General features: G+C 42.9%; 1 protein-coding gene across 2 annotated transcripts in view; it reads left to right on the plus strand.

Annotated features, from left to right (window-relative positions):
• The window catches only part of ELOVL5 (ELOVL fatty acid elongase 5), a 64,434-nt gene that overhangs the window by 40,672 nt on the left and 3,898 nt on the right, over positions 1-19,864 (plus strand). For both annotated transcript variants that reach the window (XM_020813826.3, XM_073000462.2), the window contains exons 2-7: positions 118-183; positions 2,613-2,800; positions 9,220-9,297; positions 14,414-14,585; positions 16,536-16,660; positions 18,242-18,376. In XM_020813826.3, coding sequence (XP_020669485.2) covers positions 126-183; positions 2,613-2,800; positions 9,220-9,297; positions 14,414-14,585; positions 16,536-16,660; positions 18,242-18,376 — 756 coding nt within the window. In that variant the 5' untranslated portion in view covers positions 118-125. The remainder of the gene's footprint in view (positions 1-117; positions 184-2,612; positions 2,801-9,219; positions 9,298-14,413; positions 14,586-16,535; positions 16,661-18,241; positions 18,377-19,864) is intronic.

A 19,864-nucleotide genomic window follows, 5' to 3' on the forward strand; every position in this document is an offset into this window, starting at 1 on the left:
TCATATGAACTGTATAAAAAATGCAGAGTAATACTCTGTTTGCAGGTTATTTTAAATCACATTCTGATTGAAGCACGTCTAAAGAAAAGGTTAAAATGGCTGTTTTTCTCTCTTTAGGCTATACCATGGAATCCCTGGATAAAACAATCAATAGCTATCTGGACGTATGGTTTGGACCCAGAGGTATGTAGCCTGTACACTTCTCATGAGTGATGTATCACATAGTATTGATCCTTTAAATAGGGACTGGCATATTTGGATACTTGATTTGCATACAATCAGGTGGAGGTGACCTTGATTTTTAAAATTATTGTTATTATCAGTGATTCTTAATGGGGGAAAATATTCCAATTTATGTCCTCAGCATCCTTGCCAGGTTTATTGTTTGGAGAGGTGGGATGTATACATATTTAAATAAGAACTCCCTAAAACAGAACGGGAGCAGAACTCCCTGGCATAAGACTAGTAGCATAGTGAATGAGCAGCGTGGCTCAGCAATAAATCTATTATGTACAAAAATGCTTCTCTCAGAGCAGGGCTGGAAAACTTGTGATCATTCAAGCATATCCCTCGCTTGTTGGCTGTTCTGGTGGGGCTCATGTGAGTTCTAGTCAACAACATTTGGAGAAGTACTGATGCCGGTTTAAGAACTTCTGATACTTTTCTCCACGGAAAGTAGAAAAGTGAGCAGACTGAAACCATGTATGTGTGTGGCAAGGGAAACAGCTTTTGTTAGATCTTCTGAGGCACTTTTACTGATCTTTTTCTGTGTCTAAGGCCAGCTCATGGCTTATAGCTTACATAAAGTTGGAATTTGTATATTCTGACTATCCTGCCGGACTGAAATTCACAACCAGCATATCTGGTGTAGAGCAACAATGGGAACAGGAAATACTAAAACTGCTCCTTTGTCACCAGCTGTCCAGTAATTATACGTACAGTATTGCCAAATTTGGACACCCAAGTTCAGTTGGGTGGGGGTGAATTAAGCATGTGTACTGAAGCACCACCATTGAATGGTTTGATCTCTGGCGTAGTCATCCAAGAGGAACTGAGGTAGCCCAATGGGAAAGAATTTTGCCTACAAGCTGAGAAAAATGCTGCCAGTCTGAATTTGTTGGACTCCAGTTCTTGTGATTTAAGGTGGTGTTGTATGGCTGTGTGCTTAACCCTGCCACCAAATCAGTGGAATTAAAAAAAATCAACTACCTGGTTAGTCAAGGTTTCTAAAAGCTGGATGTCCAGAAGTTTTAAAGCAGGCTTGTCCAACCTGTGGCCCGAGGGCTGCATGCGGCCCAGTGCAATTCTTTTATTTTTAAAGAAATTCCAAAGTTTCAAGTTACACTGCCGGCGCTTGCGGCCGGAATGTGGCCGGGACATGTCACAACAGTAGAGGGGGAGAGAGGGAAGGAAGAAAGGAGGGGGAGGGGAGGGGACAGGGGGGCTGCGTGACTGCATTGTGCCATCCCCGTCAATAGGTGGACCCCCTCCCGGCCCCATAAAGCCGCCGGAGTTGAAGCTGGCAGCCTCTGCTGTCTGAGATCGCAGCTGTCGGTAAGCGCACTTGGAGCGGGGCTGCGGAGGACGGCTAGGGCTGCCCCCCCATGTGGCCCAAACTAAATGTATGTGCGGCCCAAACCAAATTTTCATCTTCTAATGTGGCCCAGGGAAGGTGAAAGGTTGGACACCCCTGTAAAAGTGTGGCTCCTTAAAAGACTACCCCTCAACACACTTTGCAAACAGCTGTGTTAACAGAATTTACACTGAGGAAAAATAATAAGAATATTGCACTCTCATTATGTTCCCATAAAACTAGACTGTCAAAACTAAACAAATAGCAAGAATGACAATTAAAACGGTGAGTCAGGCTCCTTGCTCTTCCAAAATCCACCCTAGTTTGAAACATGAGGAAGTAACACTGTGGAGAAAGAGGTTGATTGAAATGAGGATGAAAAGTTATGTATAATAAAAGCACTTGGCATCAAGTTTTGAGAGATAAAGATGAAGTCTAGAATATCAAATGCTTCTTTGGGGAACAGTATTTTGTAAAGGAAACAGTACGTTCTACTTCCCTTAGCAACAGTACAAGGAAATAAGACCTCAGAGCTCATGTAGGGTTATTGCGTAAATGTGAACAATTCTTTTTTTTTCTAAACTTGATTTACCAGCTGCTGTTATTCCTTCAGCTTCTGTTACTGAAGTCTTACACAAATGGGGAGTTGGCAAGGAAAATCTCAACATGGGCTGAAGTCCCAGACTCTTGTAGGTGAAAATATAGATAGTGAAGCTTGGCAGATACTGGCCATTGATCCTGTTTTAAAAGGGCACACATTATAGGGTCACCTGGGCAGTATTTTTCCCCTACTGGTTTGTTGTCCACCATACTTCCAAGTACACGATTAGATGTGAGATTGCTTCCCCCAAAGTAGAGGAGCATTACAACTATCTGGTGGCAGAGGATGGCTGCTTGTGCAACTGCCTACTTGTGCTGCATAAGTCCAACAGGATTCTGGCCACTTTGTCTTCAGTCTTTGCAGCTGTTTGATTCAGATAGCACGACTGTCGTGCCATCACACTGTAGACATTCGTTTAAACATTGCATTCTGTTTCAGATCCCAGAGTAAAAGGATGGCTTCTCCTGACCAACTACATGCCTACCTTCGTCTTCTCCGTCTTATACTTACTAATTGTGTGGTTAGGACCAAAGTACATGCGGAACAGACAGCCATTCTCCTGCAGGGGCATTCTAGTCATCTATAATCTTGGACTTACGCTGTTGTCCCTCTATATGTTCTATGAGGTAAGAAAGGAAGGAACTGTGTCTTTCGTTTAAGAATTTTGTCTACATGCCATTGTTTTCTTATCCAGATTTCCAGGCAACCATGCATTAATTAGCTTCATTGGTCGTACAGTACTACATGTGATATATCAGACAGAGGTTGCCTGCATAGCAGGAAACTGGCTCCAGTGCAAAGTGGATCAGTTGCAACAGGGCTGGAAATCATTGTTCCCTTTTCCAGTAGAAAAAAAAAGATGGGTATTTCAACAGCTAGAGTGAAGTTTGGGCAGGCCACAAACGTCTTCACCTGTTTCTTGGCCCCACATGCCTATTCATCGTTTGATAATAGTTCAATGTCCGGTAGTAATTGCCATGGTATAAATCAGACATCACAAATAGCTTTTCTGTCACTTCAAACACAGCAGATTTCAAAAGAGTGAGTTCAAAGGTTCAGCTGCAGGACACAGAGATTGCGCTATGTCCATACCTCGTAAGAAATAGCCATAAAAAAAAAAATAAGAGAATCAGAGCGGAAATGACTGCTTGGAAATTATCAATTCTTAAAGTTTCTGCTCTTAAGAAAGAAATGGGATATGTCGAAACATTTATTGTTATGTTTTAACTAGTGATCAAGGACACCAAGCAGAGTGTCCTTCGCTGGATCAGTAAGGCTGCTCTGAGCCAGTTGAATAATCTATTATTATGTTGTTTAGGTGTGTAGGCTCCCTTCCCCAAAGACCTCTTGTAAGTTGTGAAGGCTTCCTGCATTCAGGATGTCGTTCATGGAGGTTAACAGTCCTGTTTTCTTCCATTATTGTTTCAAGACATTAAAAACCATGTTGTCTGCCAAGCATTTGAAGCTCTTGTGGGGTGATGGGCACGGGGCGGAAGAGAACTTGTTCCTCCAGCCCAAGATGAGAACCCATGATGACCTTGTTAATGCGTCGTTTAGGTCTTCAGAGGCTTTGGCCTCCCTACCACTTTCCTTAGCGCCACCCAGTATGGCTAATCAGAAGGGATTAAACAAACTGTAGGCCCAGATATCTGGAGGGCCACTTCAGAACCAGGCCATTATTCAGACAGACTTTTTCGTGTTTGGAATGGGGGGGGGATGGTATTAATAAAATATCAGTGCTCTAGGGCAATGGTCCCCAACATTTTCCAAACTGCGGTCCGGTGGGGGGGGTCTGTACGTGGGGGGCAGGGTGCACTTGCAGGTGTGTGGGGCTCACTTGTGCATATGCGTGTGGGCAGTGCATGCTCACACAGGAGGTGGGGTGTATGCATTGGGGGTTTTGCTCACACAGGGGGAGCAGACTGTGTGCAGGTGGGCGTGCGTGGGGGGAGGGTGTGCAGGGGTGTGTGTGGAAGGCTACGGACTGGCACCAGACCGGGGGTTGGGGACCCCTGTTCTAGGGGAGACACTAATGTTCTACTGTCTTCTACTAACATGTTTTTCCCAAAAGAAGAAAAACAGTGAGTCTGATGCTAGTACAGAGCTCCAGAAATGGAAACAGCAATATCACTCACTGAATTGTTGTTAACCGCTAGGATTAAAACTAGCAGATAGTGCCCGTCCTGTGAGAGTTTATTCAGAAATAGGGCTTACTATGTTCAGTAGGGATCATTCCCAATCATGAGTGACTTTGGAATTGTAACCTGTGGGTACTTGCTTCGCCTTTTCTCCCAGTCTCTCTGAGCCATACCGTTTGTTGCTGGTCAAAGACATTGAAAGCCCTCGGGTAGTGAAGGCGAATTGTACCTGAGACGGCATGAATGTAGGCAGAATAGAAGGTACAGCTCACAGAATTCACTATGTTTTGAACGTAATTGGTTTAGAAAACCAGCCCTAGCATTTAGTCTTTTCAGCCAGCTTGTAGAAAAAAAAATCACCTATAATGAATATCCAAACTGGTCCTTCACAAAGCTAAAGTTACAACAGTCTAAAAATATTGCTCCAAAGCAACGGGTCCTGAAATCTTTGTCATGTCTGGCCCTCTGTATCTCTCATAGTGACCAGAATCCAATTGCTTACACCCACTGGCATAAATTTGTTGGCATAAGTGGTGGATTGCCACTAATTCAGATTAGGCTCTTGGTGTTGTGCACCAGTTGCATTATTTCACATGCAACAAGTGCCTGTGTTGACTTCTTAAATTGCTGTTGAAATTTGCACCAGTGCACTTGCATTGGTGTGGCTTCTTCAGTTGGATTCCTGTTGTAGGTTCTTATGTTATTTCGGCCTTGATTGTATAGTATATCACAGAAGTGAGTACACCCCCTCACATTTCATAAATATTTTAGTGTTTCATAAATAATTACAGTATTTAAGTGACAACATTGAAGAAATGACACTTGGCTACAATGTAAAGCAGCGAGTATACAGCTTGTCGTTGTTGTTGTTTAGTCGTGTCTGACTTTTCATGACCCCATGGACCAGGATGGATAGGCCCTCCTATCCTCCACTGCCTCCCAGAGTTATGTCAAATTCATGTTGGTAGCTTCGATGACACTGTCCAACCATCTTGTCCTCTGTCATCCCCTTCTCCTCTTGCCTTTGCATTTTCCCAACATCAGGGTCTTTTCCAGGGAGTCTTCTCTTCTCATGAGATGGCCAGTGTATTGGAGCCTCAGCTTCAGGATCTGTCCTTCCAGTGAGCACTCAGGGTTGATTTCCTTTAGAATGGATAGGTTTGTTCTTGCAGTTCAGGGGACTCTCAAGAGCCTCCTCCAGCAGCTTGTATAACAGCGTAAATGTGCTGTCCCCTCAAAATAACGCAACACACAGCCATTAATGCCTAAACCGCTGGCAACAAAAGTGAGTACAACCCCTAAGTGGCAATGTCCAAATTGGGCACAAAGTCTCAATATTTTGTATGGCCACCATTATTTTCCAGCACTGCCTTTACCCTCTTGGGCATAGAGTTCACTAGAGCTTCACAGGTTGCCACTGGAGTCCTCTTCCACTCTTCCATGAAAACATCACAGAGGTGGCGAGTGTTAGAGACATCAGTAAATGTTGTAGGATTGCCATAAGTCAGAAGCAACTTCATAATACAAGCCCCTGTCCTCTCTTGCTGTGGTCCACATTGAGGATTTTTTGGCAGATGGCATACTTTATTATTGAAATTTGCATAAGAGAAAGGCTCACTTGATGTAGAGGCTGATTAATTGACAGATTGATTGATTAGTTAAACTTTTGAGTTACTCACTGGCCATAATTCTATTAGTCACCTATAGTTCATATAAATTGCTGGTGCAGATGGGCCAAACTGGATTGGAACCATGCAAGGGAAGGGTTAAACTCTGCTGCCCCCTCACAAGCACCCAACAGTGATTCCCCATGAATATTTTTCAATTTAAAAAGTACTAAATAGACATGCTACATATGGAAAATACATGTTTATCTGAGTCTTAAGTAATAGCTACTTGTTCCCTGTTCGCTGTCTGCTTGTAACAAGGCCCGGTGAATGAACTGGGGTGTGTCCATTCTTCTCTGCCTCTCGAAAGGGAGGAGAATCCCCATGCAAACTGAGTTAGCAACTTCTGCAAGAGATCTGGGCATAATCTAACAACTCAGAACTGAATTGCTGGTAACTGAATCCAGTCGTCCAGTTTGACAGCGAACATAGTAGGATGGATAGTACAGTGGGGTCTTGACTTGAGAACTTAATCCGTATTGGAAAGCGGTTCTCAAGTCAAAAAGTTCTCAAGTCAAATCTGCATTTCCCATAGGAATGCATTGAAAACCATTTGATCTGTATCTGCTCTTTTCCATCCATAGAAACTAATGGGAAGCTGCTATTCCGCCTTCGACCACTAGAGGGGGATATTTTATTTCTTTTTTTCTTAGGTCAAGAAAGGTTCAGGGAAGGCAGGGAAAATACAGTCCAGGCAGTACAGTACCAGGCAGTCCGAAGACTGTCTCCCAATCCACTCTCTAAACGCTGGGAGGAGTGAGGAAGCAGACAGGCACCCTTTTCACTGGCCAACAGTTAACTGAAAATTCACACTTTGCACTTTCCCTGCCTCCCACGTGGGTTTTTTTCAGTTCTTAACTCAAATCTAAGTACTTAAGTCAAGTCAATATTTTCCTATGAGAGCGGTTCTTAAGTCAAAATGTTCTTAACTCAAGCCGTTCTTAAGTGAAGACCCCACTGTAATTACAATCATGTGCATCAATCCATTTTCTGGGAAAAGGTAGTACGGATGGAGTGGGCACCTGACTTCTCTGTGCAGTCCAGAGATTAGGAGGGTACTATGCCAACAGAAGGAGTGGGCACAGTTCTCTGTTACACAGAAAGGATCTCAAAGCAAAACAACCAGCTAAGCTGTTGCCACAGAGCTGGTGCTAATACCGTAGGGGATAATTAATGGTCAAGCCTTTGTCTCCACGTGTGCCCAAGTTTTTTTCTCAGCTCAAGCATAAGAGTACTTGCACTGCTGGAAAGTTGGGAATGGAATCCACCATTACAGGAAATGATAGTTTGTTGCGAAGACAAACTGGCGAACAATAGACAAATAAATAATGCTAGCAATATTCCTATGGTGAAACTCAGTATGGCCCAAGAAGAGGGTTTTTTTTAGCAAATGATATGCTGTCTTTTGATAGCACTGCCAAAGGGGGTTGGGATTGGGAATTGTCTATCAGTACTTGCAAAATAAGTGTCTCTCCCCCCCTGAAACTACTACTGCTACTAATATACTGATCTGTAAGAGTGATTCATAGCAAAAGATTGCTGCTTTTTACATTGCCCCTGTGTCTGATCTTCAAATAGCTTGGGGGGGGCATACCTAGCTCCCCAATCTCATAGCACTGTAACCTAAGCCAGGCTGGGAATGATTGTCCTCAAATCTTCTAGTGAGCTTCATGATTGAGGCGGGATTCAAATCTGGACCCCGATCCAACCCTAATAGTCTGTGATATGTACTATTTAATTGTGATAGTACATAACACAGACTGCAAAAGGTTTGTAGCTGGCTTCGGGTGGGGAAAAAAACCCCAACTGGCGTGTTTTTGGAAAGGGTCTCTCACATGCATAGGCCTGTTGATTTGGTGGATGGAGTGGGATGGTTGATATTAACTGGCATTGTGTGGGCCCCTTGATGTCGTTGGACTGTACGACTCCCGAAGGCAGGCCAAGGCAGCCTAGCTGTTGGAAATTCTAGTTCAACAACATCTGGAGAGCTGTATATCCCGCAGCTGTGCCATACAACAAACGAATCACAACTGTTTATTAAGTCCTTTTGATATTTAAAAATAAATTTTCTCAGCCCATAAAAGCTGCATATACTGTAATAAACGGTTTGGGACCTCAGTATTTGGCAGATCGCCTCCTCCCGCCCAGATCCACCCGAATCACCCGACATAGCCAGCGGGGATGGTTGAGGGGCCTGACGCCAAGAGAGGCCTGGAAGGAGAAAACTAGAAACCGGGCCTTCTCGGCGGTCGCCCCTCGGCTGTGGAACACACTCCCCACTGAAATCCATCTGGCACCCTCGCTGGGGGTTTTCAAAAGCCAATTAAAAACTTGGCTGTTTAAACAGGCCTACCCCCCAGTCAATTAAGTGATTTTCTTTTTCTTTTTCTCTATCTTTTTTTTTCCTTTCTTTCTTTTGTATACCACCATCTTGGAAATCTGTTGTTTAGAACTAATTAGTATAAATGCATTTTATATGTTTTTTGTTTTAACTGATGTAAGCCGCCCCGAGTAGACGTTGTCTAGAGGGGCGGGGTAAAAATCGAATAAATAAATAAATAAATAATACTTTTCCAAAGACCTTATTTCTGTTTTCAAATTTGAGCTTTTTCGTTGAATTGAATTTCCGCTTTCTTCTTGTGATTGGGCACTTTGCTGAAACTGTCTACAGACGGGTCAAGTCTAAAATTAAACTTGTATGTTTTCCTTAAGAATGTTTCTTGTGCTGCCTGTCAACCAGGAGGTTTAAAATAGAAGGCCCAGAACATTCCCGTTTTGAAAGACAGATTTCACTTTGTTTCATAGAAGTAAAGTAGATGGAATTGATTTAAACCTAGGTGGTAAGAAATTGTCCATTGGAAAATAAATAATTTTGTTTTGATGCTTAAGTGTCCCTCTTTTTCTCTGGTAAAACAGCTTTTGGAACCTGTTTGCACAAAAATGTCTGTGAAAGAAACCAAAATAAGTGCATACTATAAGTTCTTCCAGATGAGGCTTTTATTGTGCAGTTACCCTCCTCATTCATGGATGTCGTCTATTTGTTTGACCTGGGCCTCAATGTGCTCTGTTTTGTCCACCCTCAAGGTTGCCCCCAAAGATTTCCACTCCTACCTTAAAATCCCATGGATATAATGGTCTTGGTACTTTCTCCACTTGCAGTTTTTGAAATCCTCACTTCAGGTATTAAATGTGTATGTATAATGTTATCAACAATGGATTATTGTATTCTTTTTCCATTAGCTGGTGACGGGAGTATGGGAAGGAGGATACAGTTTCTTCTGTCAGGACACGCACAGTGGAGGTGAAGCTGATATGAAGGTAATGTTTATAAGCTGACTGTCCTGCTTTGCTTTTGCCTCTTGCACTGAGAGTAAAGGTCAGTACATGTCTCATGTGCATGAGCACCACATGCATGCTTTGGAAGGATGTGCACTCACCTGTATTAATGCAGCTGAAAAATAGGCATGCTGTAACTTGCGTAGCCTAGCAGCACTTTGAAAGAGAAAAAAAAGAAAATAAATCAAGAGAGAAATCAGAGGACACTGTGATACATATGTCTGTGTCTTATGGACTAATTGTTTTACCTGAAAAGCATTTTAGGTGTGGTGCTGTCAGAAAGACAGGGAATGTGATTTGCCCAAGTTTCGGTAGGATGCTATCAAGAGCGACACCACTGTGATCTGAGGGCTGCATTTGGACATCACGACATGCCAGAATCCAGCTTGTTAATCACAAGCCACTGTACTGTCTTATGGTGGAAGTAGCTAGACCACTCCCAGCCCTCCTATCCTTGGTTTGTTTGCCATGACATGCAGATCCCACAGTGAACCCTTCTTACATGTTTCTGTTGCATGCCTCTTTACCTAGAAGCTGGAGAAACCATCTAAGGTTCATATTGGGGTTCATTCTGCATTTTGTTGGAGGGAAACATGCTAATTTACCGCAGATTTTTGAATGGTCAGGACCCAGCACAGTTTGTGGACCTATTGCTCTGAAACAGCAGCAAGAAACCAGTCTTTAATTTGAAACCTGTTGCCCCATGCCAGGATTTTATACCTTACCTAGTTTGCAGGATTGCACTATATTTTGTTGTTGTTTAGTTGTTGTGTCCGACTCTTCGTGACCCCATGGACCAGAGCACGCCAGGCCCTCCTGTCTTCCACTGCCTCCCGGAGTTGGGTCAAATTCACATTGGTAGATCCGGTGACACTGTCCAACCATCTCGTCCTCTGTTGTCCCCTTCTCCTCTTGCCCTCACACTTTCCCAACATCAGGGTTTTTCCCAGGGAACCTCCATATCTTCCCCTTCTATTTCCCAGGAGGTGATGGGACCAGTGGCCCTAATCTTAGTTTTTTTGATGTTGAGATTCAGACCATTTTTGGCGCTCTCCTCTTTCACCCTCATTAAGAGGTTCTTTAATTCCTCCTCCCTTTCTGCCATCAGAATGGTATTATCTGCATATCGGAGGTTGTTGATATTTCTTCCAGCAATCTTAATTCCGGCTTGGGATTCATCCAGTCCTGCCTTTTGCATGATATATTCTGCATATAAGTTGAATAAGCAGGGGGACAATATACAGCCTTGTTGTACTCCTTTCCCAATTTTGAACCAATCAGTTGTTCTATATCCAGTTCTAATTGTTGCTTCCTGTCCCACGTATAGGTTTCTCAGGAGATAGATAAGGTGGTCAGGCACTCCCTTTTCTTTAAGAATTTGCCATAGTTTATTCTGGTCGACACAATCAAAGGCTTTTGCGTGGTCAATGAAGTAGAAGTAGATGTTTTTTCTGGAACTCTCTGGCTTTCTCCATAATCCAGCGCGTGTTAGCAATTTGGTCTCCTCTGCCCCTTGGATATCCAGCTTGTACTTCTGGGAGTTCTCGGTCCACATACTGCTAAAGCCTACCTTGTAGGATTTTGTGCATAACCTTGCTAGCGTATGAAATGAGTGCAATTGTACAGTAGTTGGAGCATTCTTTGGCACTGCCCTTTTTTGGGATTGGGATATAGACTGACGCCTACCTTCAGCAAAGACAGCCAGTGTCTGAAACCACATTTCTCTGTGCCATTGTCATCAGAAAATTGTCTTCTGAAAGCTGTTGCCAAACTAGAACAACAAATTGGGACAATCATACCCAGATGTCTGAATTGTGCCTTTCTATCAGAGAAGCATACATGGGGGAAGCAGCCCTTTTTATACTCATGTAACCATATTTTTGAGATTAGGTTACAGGATTCTTCCTTTCTCAAAGGAACAAGATCGTGAGTTCCTTCCCTTTATTCACAGTCCCTTGGATAGGTTATTTTTAAGACTACAACTCCCAGAATCCCCCAGCCAGCACAAATAGTGACCATGCTGTCAGAGCAGGTCTGGGAACTGCAGTCCAAACGAGGTTATTACAAAACGAGAGATGGGCATGAACCTTGTTTTGGAAGTTCGTGCTGGTGCCATGCATTCCCTACCCCCCACACACACACACTTTCCTAGCTGGATTCCCCCACTCACCAGCCAGAGCATGCTCCTCTCCTCCTCCTCTTTGGCTGTTCAGCCAGTCTGTGGCAGGAGCAGAGGGTTCCCTGCCCCACCTCTTTGGCTGGTTGCCCACTCAGACAAGGAGGCAGGACAGGCAAGCCTGTTCTCCTGCTAGAGACTAGCTGAACAGCTGAAGAGGAGGAGGAGGGGAACATGTGCTCCAGCTGACCAGGAAGTAGGAGAAGGGAATGCGTGGCATCTGTGGTGCCGCACATACAAACCGATACAACCTCCAAATCAAGGTTTCGTGCCCATCTCTATATGAAACCTCTGATTACCACTGTGAATCTTGAGGAACTTTTTGTCGTTCTGTTGAAGTAGGAAAGGATAAAAAAGCACAGTCTTGTGGAGATGGCGTATGAATTAAAATAAGCAGTAGCACTTCTGCTCTTGATTCTTGATCTTTCTCTGTTTGAAGATGGTATGAGTTACCTTTTAGAAAATATGAAAAAGAAGGTCCTTCCTGGAGGGAAGAACTCAGGAGATGTTGCTGGGGGACTTTTATTTGACACTCTAGTCATTGGCCTGTAATGCCCCTCGGGATTCTGTTTTGTTTCCTGTGCTATTTAACATCTACATAAAACTGCTGGGAGAGATTCTTATTTGTTTAAAATTTATATAAGGTACAAAGATCAATGGAACATAAAGAACAGTACCACAGTGAACAGCAGAATTTAAAAAGCAATAAATATAATGCAGACATCTCACACCCAAAATACTAAAGCCAGCAGTAGTTGTTATTTTTTTAAGGCAACTTAGGAAAATATTGAGAAAAAACAATTAGAATTAAAGCAGACTCTGTGTCTCCTTTTGCATAGGTTCTTTCACTGGTAGACATCTGCTTGTCATATCATCTGATTTTTGTGACCTACGTATCTTGCATTTAGCATGCTTTGATTTGCAATTGGTCACTGCAATGTGAACATGGGTTCCATTTGCAACATCAGATCTGATTGTTGAGGCATGAGCCTCCAAAGAAATCCTATGGCATTAACTCAGGGAATGCACAAACCCCATAATCTCTGGGAAGGCTTTTCTGAAGTGATGGAACTTGACCATCTTGAGTTGGCAGGAAAATTTGCATCTACGGAACCACTTCTGAAAACTATCTGTTCTTCAGATCAGATTATCCCTTACACTCTGGGAGTATCTTCATTTTTCTAATTGTTTCCAAGTTCCAAAAATTGAGTTGAATAGTTTCATTCCTGCTAGAGTAGACTTAGCCCAAATGTCTGGGTTTTCAGTATTGTTATCTGTTGACTTCCTGAGGAAATGTTTCTCCCTCTCTGGATCAGCAGTCTTCTGTGCTTCATTCCCACCAGGCTGAAGACGGTGGTTTCCTTTTAGGGCCTTTTGTTTGCTGGATCCAGTTGTTCTTCAGAGATCACTAGCGCAGCATGGAGACTAAACCTCTCCCTTGTGTCTTTCATGGCACCTGAGGTTTTCTTTAATAGATGTACCAGTGATTTTATCTTTTGCTACATTTACAGCTTCAGCTTTATAGCAGCTGTCCAGACAGCTTTTTCCAGCATGCCCAAAGCCTTTACCACCCATGCCATAAGGCAGAGGTGTCATACTCAATTTCATCTTGGCCCACATCAGGATTATGGTTGCCCTCAAAGGGCTGGTTGTATCTGTAAGTCTATATAAATGTATCTACTCTTAATCATATTAAATATAATCCCTATTAAATTATTACTATTTTTAGTAATAATGTAAGTAATAACTAGCTCTGAAAGTAAGTCTGTCATCAAAGTCTAGAAATGATGGCAAGCAGATATTCAAGTGTACAACTACTGTACAATTTATTGAAAAGTGAGTTTTAGTAACACCCGTTGACACCTGCTCCACAGCCCCACCTGTGTTTGTTTTTTTAAATTATTCACCGAAGTCTCCCACCTTTTTCCCTCGTGCTTGCCACAACCCTCAGCCCTCATTACCATCTGGCTCCTCACTCACTTCCCTAGCCAATGTGGTGGAGGAGGTGGAGAGGCTGCTGCCAGGTGACACCATCAAACAGTCCTTGCCAGGAGTGAGCAATAGCAAGGACTACATTTCCCAAGGTGCTGTACACCGCCCAAGCGGCTGCACTTTCTGACTCTTCGCTGCTTGGAATGCTGGGATGAGAAGTCTGACTGGGCTAATTCCCAGCATCCTTGCAAAGCATTATGGGTGACCGAGTAAGCCCCTGCGTATCGTATGCAGCACAGAAGCAGGCAACACTGTGTGGGCCACATGAAATGGCCTGGCGGGCCTAATTCAGCCTGCGGGCCTTGAGTTTGACACATGTGCCATAAGGCATCTGACCTCATCGTGAACAGCACACTTCCTCTCTCTTTGTGTTGTGTTGCAAACTGGCTTGGAAACCCTTGAGTTAAGGAACGTGGGAGTTTGCCTTATGCTGAGTCAAGTCATGGGTCCACCATGGGTCCCATCAGCACAGTATCCTGGCTGCCAGAAGCTCCTCCATGAAGAAGAACAAGTAGTCTTCTTCTCAGCTTTATCTGGAGATAGTGGGGATTGAAGCTGGGACTACACTAAAATGAATAAAGTTTTTATTCATTCTGGTGTAGTCAGTTAGCATGAACTCTTGTCCCGAACCCATTCCCATCTCTTCTACATTATCCTCCCATCCTTCAACAGTAACCCTATGTACATGATAAGAACTTGGTAATGTAATTCAATATATGTAATTCAGCCGCACACCAGACAAATTGAACACTCAGAGGGACAAATGATGGTGGGGAGAAGGATAATTGAAGGAGATAGGATGAAATGGGAAGAAACAGCTCTCATATCTAAGTATCAAACAATTCCAAGAACACGGGCCAAATATAAACATTGTGTGTGTGTTTGTACAGCGAACAAGTGAAGTGTTTGTGTTTTTTTCTCTCTCATTAGATCATACGTGTCCTCTGGTGGTACTACTTCTCAAAGCTCATTGAATTTATGGATACAATCTTCTTTATATTGCGAAAAAATAACCATCAGATCACTGTTCTTCATGTCTACCACCATGCAACTATGCTGAACATCTGGTGGTTTGTTATGAATTGGGTGCCTTGTGGCCACTGTAAGTATGCTTGTCATTCCTGATGGGAGAATCATGTGCATTTCCCAAGGGGTCTGTGTTGTTTCTAAGAAGGATGCATTCATGGAAATGTACATATTGACTTCTCAGGAAAAAATACTAACTTTGAGTGGAAAACTATTCTTTTGTATGAGTTTTGAATAAATTCCTAGCAGTATTAAGATGAAATACACTGTTAATCTGATAGAGCTATATATTTGTCCCCCCCCCCCCACCAAGGAAGGCCTTTTGGCTTTAATCTAACTATTTGGTGTTTTCTTAATAATCCTGCGTCTTTATGTGCAAACTTTCCAGTAACTTGAGATCAAAACATTGTCCTTGTGTTCCTCAAGTATCTGGTCATGAGGATGCCCCTTGTTTTCTCTTATGTAGCAGTTGCAATGAAAAATGGCTTTGTTGATTTTTGTTTCTTTTTTCTCTTCCTTTTTGCAATGTGATTAATGCTTTCCCTACTTGATTTTTGTCATGTTAGTGGGTAGCTTGTGGTATGATTTTCATTTGGTATCGGACGCCCCAAAGAGCACTCACTGGAGGCTGCCAAAATGTAATTGGGTGTGGCAATGGCTTCCCAGGAGCATCAAATAACACTCGTGACCTGCTTGTTGGGTACATGCCTATGAATTCTGCCCCCACTCCTGCCTATGGTCTGAGGCGTAGGCGAAAGTGGCATGAAGCAAAGCAAAGCAAAAGCGTGCTGCTTATATACTGCCCCATAGCGCTTCAAGCACTCTCTGGAGGTTTACAAGTTAATTATGCAGGGTACACATCCCCCCCCCCCCGCGTGAGCTGGTTACTCATTTTACCAACCTCGGAAGGATAAAAGGCTGAATCAACCTTGAGCCGGCTCCCTGGGATTGAACCCCAGGTCGTGGGCAGTTTTGGCTGCAGTACAGCGGTTTAACCACTGCTCCACGAGGCTCAGGGATTGTTGCTTTTGCTCCAGAGTAAGAAAAGAGGGAGACAGGCTGCAGCAGCAGTTAGATGCTCTTAGTGAATTGCAAACTTTGCATGCAGACGCATATTTGGATGTATGGGTGGCTTGTAGTCCCAACAAGAGTGTGCCTCTCATGGAAACCTTGGCATGAGCCCCCACCCCATTTGGACCATGAGCTACCCCCAGCTGGACTTGAACTTGCCTACTAATACTTGTTCCTGTCAACCTAGCAGTTTGAAAATATGTAAAAATGCGAATAGATAAATAGGTACCACCACAGTGGTAAGGTAACGGTGTTCCGCGTCTAATCACACTGGCCACATGACCACAGAAACTGTCTACGGACAAATGCTGGCTCTATGGCTTGGAAACCAGGAAGAGTACGGCGCCCTAGAGTCTTATGTGACTGGACTAAATGTCAAGGGGAACCTTTACTTTTACTAATACTTGTATCAGTGCCAGTCATTGGATAGAGCCTCTGTGTTTGCTTTGTGTTGGGAGTAGGCAGTTGTGGAACTGCAACTCCCATCAGCCCTGGCCAGCATAAGTGAGGAATCATGGGGGTTGGAGTCCAAGACCTTCTCGACCGCCATGTCTTCCTTGTCCTCCCTCCTCCCTTAATATAATAGTATTAAGTATAGCTTTCCCTAAGCACCTACTGAGGCTGAACAGCTATTATTATGTGCAGCTGAATTACAACTTGTGAAGGAGCTGGGGATTGACTACAATTTGTACAGGGAAAATGCAATCTGAGCCTGCCTTCAGGGAAAAGGCATGATAATTAAAACAGTTACACCCAATTTACTTGGCAGATGTGATTGTAGACAGCCAAGCTGTAGCTTTCTAAAATACAGTTGTTTTTATGCCACTTAAAAAGGTTCTGCAGGGTTAATTTTACAGTTTATTTAGAACAACTTTTTACATGTTACTGTTGCTGCTGGCATAATGCACATTGTTACAATGGATATTCAAACGGTCTCTCTTTTTACCTCTCATAGCCTATTTTGGTGCCACCCTTAACAGCTTTATTCATGTCCTCATGTATTCCTACTATGGACTATCTGCTGTTCCATCCATGCGTCCATATCTCTGGTGGAAGAAGTATATCACTCAGGGACAGCTGGTGAGTGGTGTTTCATAGTCTTTTTAAGTGTGTGTGTGTGGGGGGGGGGATTTGCAGGATCTCCAGTGTGTCCCCCTGCTTGTGGCAGGCTTTCTGTTCATTCTGTGCTCCAGCCACAGAAATGAATGCAGATGCCTATGCAGCCAGTGGCAGGAATACTTGTGTCAACCCGTCACTTAATGTTTAATAATCTTTTACTACATACAAAGAGAGACAGTACAATTTAGTGCAGTGGATCCCAACCTTGGTTTGCCCAGGTGTTCGTGGACTGCAACTCCCAGAAACCCCAGCCAGCATAGTCAGTGGTGAAGGCTTCTGGGAACTGCAGTCCATGAACACCTGGATTATCCAAGTTTGGGAACCACTGGTTTAGTGCATAGAACACCTGACTAGAATTCAGGAGACTTGGGGTCAAGTTCCTGCCCAGCTTTAAAAACTCAAGAGAGGTCAGTGAGGCTTGGCAATGGTAAACCACTCACCGAGCATCCTACAAACCTCAGAAATCTTATTAAGATCACTTGATGACATGTAACCACAACTCCATAGGAGACTGCTGGGTTGATGTATTACTGCCAGACTTTTATTTGGTACACATGGAAAAAAAACAGAAGTTAGAGATTTAGGCTGGGGGACCTTCAGCCCTTTAGATGATTTGGGTATCATCTCTCTGAAGCACCAGCCATTGTCACCAATGGTAAGGGATTATGGGAGTTGTGGTCCAATTCATCCAAAGGGCCAAAGATTCCTGAGTTAATCATGATGCATTAGCTGGACCATCTAATGCTTGATTATTCACTTTCTTGCAAAGAATGCTTGAGGGCAGTCTAGTGGAAGAAGACATTTAGAATGTCTTTAAATGAGAGTATGTTCCAAATGCAGATTAATCTCACTTAGTTGGTCAGGCATCTGGAATATACAGTATCTTGTATAGAAAATAAACTGGTAGTATGTGGGGATTCTAAAGATGTGTGGAAATAAGTCATTCTTCCAAGGCTGAAGCTGGCAGACTCCTACTAGATTTAATGGGGACACTTCTTTAGGTAATGAAGGCTTCCTCCTGCAAGTCAAAATCTGTGCAAGAGGAGGGAGATATGTAAGCTAAATACAGAGGACAAGTTACAGTACTGCACAGTCATTGCTTACAACCCTCTTGGGTAGCAGCATAGGGATCCTTGTCACCTGTGGGCCAAGCCATGTGACATGTCTTTAGGTTGCCACTGTATATAGGAGACGATTGCCTCTAGTCATTTTTCCATTGTTGTAATCTATCCATATTTCTTCTGTACTAGTTGAGTTAAATGGCTTCAGCTCAGTCAAGTGGCCTGAGGGTTCATCTTCTAAGGGGCCAGGCTTGTAGAAAGCAAGCAGTGCCATCCAGTCTTCCACATGGGGAACAGTAGGGCAGTTCGGACACAGATAAAGAGGGCACAGACATCAGTCCCTGTGGGCATCAGAACGAAAAGCAACTACACAGCATAGATATTTGAGCATTGTAGGGAAGTGCTTGAGTCTGCTCCCGTATTGTTGGTCTTTTTTTTTTACTTCTTCTTTTCCTTCTCTCTCTCTTGTTTAATTCTACAGATTCAATTTGTCCTGACAATCTTCCAGACAAGCTGTGGGGTTGTTTGGCCCTGTCGGTTTCCAATGGGATGGTTGTATTTCCAAATAGGCTATATGATCTCCTTAATTATTCTTTTCACAAATTTCTATATTCAGGTAAATTATGTTAACTGTGAAATTTTATTACCGTGTTTCCCCGAAAATAAGATAGGGTCTTATATTAATTTTTGCTCCAAAAATGCATTAGGGCTTATTTTCAGGGGATGTTTTATTTTACAGTCATGTCATCTTCTTCCGGTTGCTGCACAATGGTGGAGGGTGGGGTTTCACTTAACTGGGGCTTATTTTTGGGGTAGGGCTTATATTTCAAGAATCCTGAAAAATCATACTAGGGCTTATTTTCAGGTTAGGTTTTATTTTCAAGGAAACAAGGTATCTATTAAGTTAACTGTTAGCTATTGATGTTTTAGCCTGTTAGGTAAACAGCTGGCTGTTAATTTTGATTTTTTGGGATAACTTTTTTAAATTGCTGAATTGTTCATATCGCTCAATGGACATCTAAAACCTTTAGATAATTAGGTGCCAGCACAAGACATGCTTGTCTGCCTCCATTTCCCCATCAGTTTCTCAGTTACTTTGAAACCGTATTGTGCAGTTCAGGGGGATAAGTTTTATCAATAATCAATGTGGTGGTAATTCTAAAGGTGTCTTTAAATGCAGTGGGCAAACCTCTCTTGGGATTTTATACTAATATAACCAAACAGCATAACTTTTGGAGGCAAAATGCCACAAGTTAAGAAAAACCTATATACATTATCTGCTCTGCACCAAGTGCTGTAACTCAAGATGGAAGAGAGAACTGAAGAGCTACCCTATTCATGTTATACTTGGAGAGCTAACTAACAAACAGGATTTTTATTCATTATTTAATTTAATTTTCACCCCACCTTTCTCCTTGAAAAAAACCCAAGGCAGCTTACAACAATAAAAGATAATATTTAAAGTTGAAAACAATGAGTATACAACAGTGGTTAGCGTCATTAAAAGACAATGTTTAAAAATGACAAACAGTGAATAAGGAGGCATCTTACAACATTGACAGGCAATATTTAAGGCAAAGATAAATAAGTATACAAAAATTTTAAGAAGACACTCTGAGAAATGGAAAACACAGAAGTGGAAAACATAAGTAATACTAAAAATCCAGTCCAAGCAGTAATGCATACTTTGCGGCAGCAGAAGAGAAAATCCAGAGCACAAGGGGAGTAGGGTCAGTCTCAGAACATCTGGAGAACCCTAAGTTGCCCAACCTTGACCTAGAGTGAATAAAACTAAAGACTAGACTTAATTAATGTACAGTGGGGAATCCCCTCAGCCAGCTTCCCACATGTGACAAATGAAGGGAGGCAGTTGAATTGGGAGGAGTACCTGCACTCACTGGGAAGCATCTCCTGTCCAGGAGGTTCACTTTTGTGACAGAAATGCACTTCCCATGACCGCTGTTGGAACTCTGTGTTAACAAGGCAAGAGAAGACTGCCTTCCATTTGTTTCTCTCTTTAAAAAAAAACATTGTCCCTAAGCTGCCAAACTGCATGCTGTTAAAGGAGGAAGGGCATGTGATACAGTAATTGAACAAGTGGTAC

Source organism: Pogona vitticeps, chromosome 1 (assembly GCF_051106095.1).
Source record: "Pogona vitticeps strain Pit_001003342236 chromosome 1, PviZW2.1, whole genome shotgun sequence".
Classification (NCBI taxonomy): domain Eukaryota; kingdom Metazoa; phylum Chordata; class Lepidosauria; order Squamata; family Agamidae; genus Pogona; species Pogona vitticeps.